Raw genomic sequence first — 7,137 nt, 5'->3', positions numbered from 1 at the left:
CGGAGAAGAGCTTTGCCGGTGCCAGCTACGGCATCTCGGTGCAGAAACCTGGCTCTTTCCCCGAGGGCGGCAAAACCAGCGCCCACACTCTGGGGGCTTTGCCATGCCAATACCCCTTCCAGCTGCTGCACGATTCGGGGAAGGAGCCCTACCGGAGCGATGTGGGGAGCCAGGACTACCTGGACGTGGGGCTCGCCACCAGCCAACTGGCCCATGGCACCTTCACCTTCCACTCATCCTCCAGAGAGTGGCAAGAGGAGGCATTGAGCGGTGGCACCTATGAGAGCGTGTGGGGGCTTTGCCATGCCAATACCCCTTCCAGCTGCTGCACGATTCGGGGAAGGAGCCCTACCGGAGCGATGTGGGGAGCCAGGACTACCTGGACGTGGGGCTCGCCACCAGCCAACTGGCCCATGGCACCTTCACCTTCCACTCATCCTCCAGAGAGTGGCAAGAGGAGGCATTGAGCGGTGGCACCTATGAGAGCGTGTCCCCCGAGGGTACGGCTTGGCCCCGCCACCACCACCACTGCCATCGTTCCTGCACCCACCACCACCGCCGGCCCCGCACCACGGCCCGCTGCTGTGCTGCAAGGGCAGGAGCGAGCATCCCGCTGACCCCAATGGTGCTCTCTTGTCATCTGGTGCTATCGACCAAAACCCAAGCACTTTCCAAGAAAACCAAGCTGTTTTTCCTCCGTCTAGTTTACACTCACCAAGTCTGCCAAAGCCGGTTGGTAAGAGGCAAGCCTCAGCAAAAGACAGTGGCCCTGGCCCACGGCTCCTGGTCCAGAGCAGCCCTCTGAGAAGGAACGTGCCACCAAACTCTCTCTCCCAAGTGCACTTTCAGAGCAAAGCCTATTGCAGTTCCCCCGCAGGCAGCGGCAGCGCCGGATCCGTGCCTTTCGAGACGAGCATTCCCACTACGGCACCCACCCACCCCAGGCTTGTGCAAGCTTGGGACGGTGCCGCTAAGGCATTTTCTCCCATGGACCAGAATTCAGCACCTTATCCAAACCCTGTTGGAAACCAGTTCTCATTCGAGTGCCAGTCTGGCCCCGAGCAGAGGCAGCACAGGCAGAAAAATGCCAGGATGCCTTGGCAGCAAATCCACCTCAATTCTGCAATGCCTGGTCAAAACAGGCTTGAGCTGTCAAGACAGATCACCACCCAGAAGCTCCCCTTCCCCTTGGGCACGTCGGAGTGGCAAGCGAGCGGGAAAGCCCAAAAAGGGCCCCCCGTAAGTAACTCTCCAGGGTATCATGGCAAAAAAATCTTGTCAGGAGAGAGCCTTGGGGTCCAGAGGGGAGACCCCAACTCGACGGGTGCTTTCTCTTTTGAAAATGGGAAGGAGCCGGGGTCTCCTGCCTGCGAATCAAGAAGCAAAGCCCTCTTCTACAGCATGGGTCAAGCAGGCCCTCCTCCCTCCAGGAGCTCTTCAGGCTCAGCGCTGGTCCTGCCACCATCGGCCTTGGTGGCTGCCTCCCCTTGCGAGTCCCCGCTGCCGTCCCCCGTCCCCAACCCCACCTGTGGCAGTACCTGCTCATCACTTTCCCCCATGTCCAGCAGCCCGCTCAACCCCAATTTTGAAGACAGCCAGATGTCCGGAGCGCTGACCCCCTCGCCCTTCTTCCAGCACCCCTGCCATCCCAAGGACGGCAACAAAACCTTCCACCCCTCCAATGTCCTGAGCTCTGGCTCGCTTCATTACCACCCCCAGGATTCCATCAAGTCCTTCCACTTCCCTCCTGACGCCCTGAAAGACGACAACCTCCTGAAATGTGCCCCAGCGAGCCCCTTCCACAAGCCCAGCGTGGAGGTGGCCAAAGGATGCTCAGATGGGATGGATGGGGAGCAGCCCCCACCGCCGTACTCTTCCCATCACTTGCTGGCCAGCTCGCTTAGCAGTGCCAGCCTGGACCAGCTGGATGTGCTCCTGACCTGCAAACAGTGTGACCAGAACTACAGCAACCTCTCCTCCTTCCTGCAGCACCGCCAGTTCTGTGCCTCCCATCCCGCTCCACAGGGAGAGGGCAAGGATGCTCCCCGGGCAGCTGAGGGGCGGAAAGCGCTCCCCACCGAACCCTCCAAACCCACCAGCCTAGGACTCTCTCCGGACCCTCAAGCACATTTGCTGGCATTAAACAAGAGCGATGACTTCTTGCTGGATGGAGAAAGCAAAAGTGAGGGCAAGGAAGATGCTCTGAAGGGTGGACTCTTCAACGGCCTTGCCGCCGGCTCCCTGCCACTCACTGCCTCTGACCTGGACATCGATGATGCCAAACTGGACAGCCTGATCACTGAAGCCCTCAACGGCCTAGGGTACCAGTCGGATAACCCAGAGATCGACAGCAGCTTCATAGACGTCTTTGCCGATGAGGAGCTGACGGGCGTGAAGGCAGCCGGTGGTGGGATGTCCCAAAAGGCAAAGGAAGCCTTGACCTCAGAGAGCAAATCCAAACAGGCAGCGGCAGAGGAGAAGACAGCGGGACAGCCCAAGGCTGGATTTTTCTATGAGGATGGACACCCAAACAGGGAGCAGGAGAAGAGAGGGGCAGGAAAGCAGCACCTTCACAAGGGGAGGGCGGCGCGGAGGTTGGCAGCCCAGGAGCCAGATCCTGGGGCAGAGAGGACATCCAGGCTGAGGGCAGGCAGGAAGAACAGCATCTCACTGGCCACCACCTCCTCCAAATCCACCTCCAGCCAAAAACACACCAGGAAGCTCAGCCAGGAGCCTCCGGTGAAGAGCGAAGTGGGGCTGAGCGTTGCCACCAAGAGCTCCAAGCCACCCCGGTTCTCCATGAAGGACGTGAAGAAGCGAAAACCCCGAAGTGGGACGTGGAGCAAGGAGCTGATTCACAAGATCGTGCAGCAGAAAAACAAGCTCCACAAACTGCAGGTGAAGAGCAGCAAGGAGGCAGAGTCCCCCCAGGTCACCGAGAGGCTGATGCCGGCCACCAAGGAGGGCAGGTTTCGGGAGTACGACTACATCTCTGACTCAGATGATGATGGGGCAGAGTGCAGCAAGCTCCAGGGGAGGAAGAAGCGCGGCACGGGATTTGTTGGGAGGACCAAGTACAGCTTCAGCAAGAAACGCCCAGGAAGAAGTGAGAGAGCCAAAGAGAAAGACCCAGCCTGGAGCTACAGCCGTAAAAAGGACAGTCAGAAAAGGGAGGCACAGGAGCATGGCGGGGTCCAGAGCCAGGAGGATGCCAGGAAAACGGATTGTGCCACCAGAGCCCGGAGACGGAGCAGCCAGTCCTCTACCGGCAGCAACCACAGTGGTATGCCCAGTGAGACAGGCACCAGCCCACCCCACACTGATGGGGCCGGTTCGAGTGGTGAGAAGGGAGGCACACAGAGGAGGAGGCACTCAGGCAGCCCAGCCCAGGCTCCGCTCAGCCTTCCCGAGGACAGCAGCCCAAGGAAGAGCCAAAAAGAGGACTTTCCCAAGGGAAGCAGGCGGTTTGGCTCAGCCAAACCTTTGGTAGCAGGCTCCAGGACACAGCCGAGTACAGACCCAGATGTTGCTGTGCTGGACCATGCAAAAGAGGAGCCATCCCCGCAGCCCCAGGAAAGGCAGCTCCCCAGCATGGTGGCCTCAGACAGGAGCCCCATTGAGGTCTCCTGTAAGGAGGGGGAAGAAGAGCCCAAAGGAGCAGCAAAGCCCATGGGGGAGGCAGAAGAACCCACCCTGGAGGTTCAGGACTCGCCCGTGCTGACCACGGTCAACGAGAGGCATCAGTTTGCCCCTTTTGCGGGTGACACACTGAAGTACCACGCAGAAGAGCTAATTGCCCCATCCCATGGCAGTAACGAGGCAAGTCCTGGCAATGTCAATGCTGCCTACTCGGAAGCAGGGATCAAATACTTGAAGGCACATGGGCTCTGTGATGGGCGGAAGGACTTCCCCACGGCAGTCACCCCATACGGAGGGGATGCTGTGAGAATGATGCTCACTGCCAAGACTCCCGATCCATATGTCAGCAGTGACAATGCATTTTTTGATCCCAAAGGCCTTCCCGGTCACTACGATGACAACCTCTTCTCAAAGCCCCCTGCCTTGGGCTCCTCGCACATGGATGACATGTACTTATGCCGTGATGATATCAACACCAGCTCCTTCGAGCAGAAGCACGCCAGCATCTCCCCTTATGCCACAGAAACACCACAGGGCAAGGTCTCCTCCCCTCTCAGCTTTGATTCCTCTTCAATATTTGGAGAGCTTCCTGTCGCCGAGTTCGATCCACCACTGTATGAGAGCGTTTCTGCAAGCAAAGATGGTTACATGACGACGTTCAACTGCCCTGGCAATGCCCCTAGCAAGCCGCTGCCATTTGAGCAACCGTATCCAGCATTCATGCCGGAGAAAGACTGGTCCCTCATGGAGGAGGTGGCTCCAATGCTGCCAGAAGACATGGCTCAGTTCCACAGCCTTTCGGTGGAGAAGCCACTGGCCAAGAAATTCCCCAAGGAAGGCCCTGTCCCCAGCAGCCAACTCTCCCTGCCTCTGCCGGACAGGATAACAGATTATAACGTGACTTTCATCAACAACATCTCAGACGACGAGCTGGAGATCAAGCGGTTGGTCACCGAGTTGGAAAGTCAACTGCAAACCAGCAAGATGGATAACGAAGCATCCGTCGCCCTGCAGAAACCCGAGCAACACGGCGCTGCCCATCTGCGGGGACCAGCGGCCGAGTCATTTCCACCGCTGCCGGTTGAGCAAGAGATGGGCCATGAGAAGGGGCTGTTTTTGGCTGATGAGCTGGGCAGTTCAAGCCTGTGTGTCAGGGAGAGGCTGGGGGATGAGAAATCAGCTGTCCCGAGCACCCATGGGGACTACAAGAGATCCCAGGAGACCTGGCCCTGCTCAGTGGAGCTGAACCCACTGGAGGCAGGAGTGTGCACATCAACCCCTCTCACCATGGACCATTTCTGCTCCAAAGACAGCAGTGAGCAGCTGCGGGGAGCAATGGCTGCCCAGGAAAGTGACCTCGGAAAGATGGAAAATGGGTCTTCCTCTAAATGTCTGCCTGGCCCACGCACGCCAGACCAAACAGACCCCATGACAAAAAGTCCCCCTGTTGTCAACGTGTTCCCCAGCACCCTGGAGGCAGCAGAAGCCACCAATGATCCCCAGCCATCCCTGCCATGCCAGAGCGATGCCGAGAGCTTCCCTGAGCCGGGGAAAGCAGATGAAAGCTTCGCCGATGCTGCAGAGATGGAGAAGTTCGATGCCCATCTTCCACACCCTAAACCTGAATTTGGATTTCAGCAATGTCCCACCCCAGCCTTGGATCTCGCCTTTTCACCTCACCTCAAAGAGATCCCAGATACAGAAGAAAGACCCTTAAGCAAGCCTGAGTCACCCAAAACAGCAAAAAGCACTGTGGACTGCAAAGGGGATGGTGGTGGGTCTGTGCTGATGAAAGAAATGGAGGAGAGGAAGAGCCCCACCACCTATCCAGCCCCTGGACCTGGTGACAAGGCCAACAAGCAGAAAGTGATGCTGTTTGATATGTTGAGTGACCACAGCTCTCAGAAGGTATTGGCATCCCAGGAGACAGCTGCCAACCCTCTGCAGCAGCTTCAGCTCTTCGTTGCCCGAACAGTGAAGAGCAATGAAGAGGAGCTGCTGATGCCGTGCTTTCCCATGCTGCTCGCTCCCAGCCACCCCTCTGCCACCACCCACATCGAGCCGGAGCAGAAAGAGGAGAGCGGTGGTGCCTCAGAAGGGGAAAATCTGACATATTGCCCTGCCCAAGGGGAGGGGAACGTCCCCATTGGAGGCAACGTGGAAAATATTGCTGCTCCAGCAAAAGAGGTGGTGGTTTTCTCTGGTGCATGCGAGCAGCTGGAGTCATTCAGTGTGATGGGCTCTTACCATGCAAAACAATCCACATTCGTGAAGCCAGAGCTGCAAAATAATGTAATGGAGCTGCAGCACTTAGCAAATGAAGATACAGAGCTGAGTGACATTAATATCCGTGCAGATGGTGTTTCCCGAGAGCGTAATGACCTCTCGCCACTGAAAAACACAGCGGTGACCCCACTGCTAGGGCACGGAAAGAAAGCTGATCAGCTCGTGGAAGAGCAGGAGCAAGGCAAAACCAAAGCGACCTTGACATTTAAAAACCACGAGCAATCCCATTTAAGCCATGGTTTGCTCGAGAATGAAGCACTGGGCAGTGCAGCAGCAGAGGAAAGAAATGAGGTGGGGCAGGGGTCTGCGAGTCCCACCAGCCCCCCTGGTCCCTCTGAGAAAGATCTCCACCAGGATGACCGCTTGGTGCTGGAGACTAAAGACAGCACAGTCAATGCAAAGGCTCCCAGAGAAGGAAATGGCAAGAAGTCCCTCAATGGTTGTCACTATGCAGGTGAACCTCCAGCCAGCCTGCCCTCACTGGCCAAATTTTCTCACCCCAAATCCATGCAAAGTGGTGGGACCGAGGGGGAAGAGGTCCCCAGCTTCAGCACTCAGCTCTCAGAGGAGAAGAAATACGGCGCATCCTTGCTTAACACATCGAATTCATTTATCATGAAGAGATGTCCTCCTGAGGCCGACAGCCATCACGTCCATCACCCCACCGTGAGCCCAGTAGAACAAGGGACATGGAAAAGGACACCCACATTTCCTCCCTCGCTGCATCAATATGTGGCTGCGCCGATGGAGGTGGTGGAGGATGGTCACCATCACCTCCCTGATGGCATTTTGGGTAACTACGAACCATCTGAAAGAGAAGGAACGGCAAGACCCTACGCTCTGTTACACACTGATGCTCTGGTGGGCTCTGCCTTGGAGATGGATGGTCCCCAGAAACCACATGGGAAGGACTGCTCTCTTCCCTGCTCGCCACCTTTCAGCCAAAAGGCTGTTGGGAAAGAGGTACCTGAAAGCACCAGTGCTGCGCTGTCAAGCGCTCATTTTCAAGAAGACCAAGCATGTGCTGTCATGGATATGGTCGTTAACTCCATTCCTCTGGAAAACCAAGATTACCAGCCCACATCAGATCTTCTGCCAATCAGAGAAAGAGAGGTAAACCTGAACCAAGAGAACGAGCTTGACAGCTGCTCTGATGATAGAAATAAGCATCAAAGTGCACCAGAGGCCTTGTCCAATAGTTTTGTGGTTCAG

At 56.9% G+C, this 7,137-nt stretch overlaps 1 protein-coding gene across 1 annotated transcript in view; it reads left to right on the top strand.

Moving 5' to 3' along the window:
• Positions 1-8: 8 nt before the first annotated feature.
• Positions 9-7,137, top strand: part of ZNF469 (zinc finger protein 469) — a gene marked incomplete at its 5' end in the record, with an annotated part of 12,137 nt that continues 5,008 nt past the window's right edge. Inside the window, 2 exons of the mRNA XM_010178558.1 lie at positions 9-287; positions 487-7,131. Coding sequence (XP_010176860.1) covers positions 9-287; positions 487-7,131 — 6,924 coding nt within the window. The remainder of the gene's footprint in view (positions 288-486; positions 7,132-7,137) is intronic.

The sequence above is a fragment of the Mesitornis unicolor genome, unplaced genomic scaffold (genome assembly GCF_000695765.1).
Source record: "Mesitornis unicolor isolate BGI_N332 unplaced genomic scaffold, ASM69576v1 scaffold9292, whole genome shotgun sequence".
Taxonomy (NCBI): domain Eukaryota; kingdom Metazoa; phylum Chordata; class Aves; order Mesitornithiformes; family Mesitornithidae; genus Mesitornis; species Mesitornis unicolor.
The sequence above is the reverse complement of the archived record's forward strand: the minus strand, read 5'-3'. Positions and strand labels throughout refer to the sequence as shown.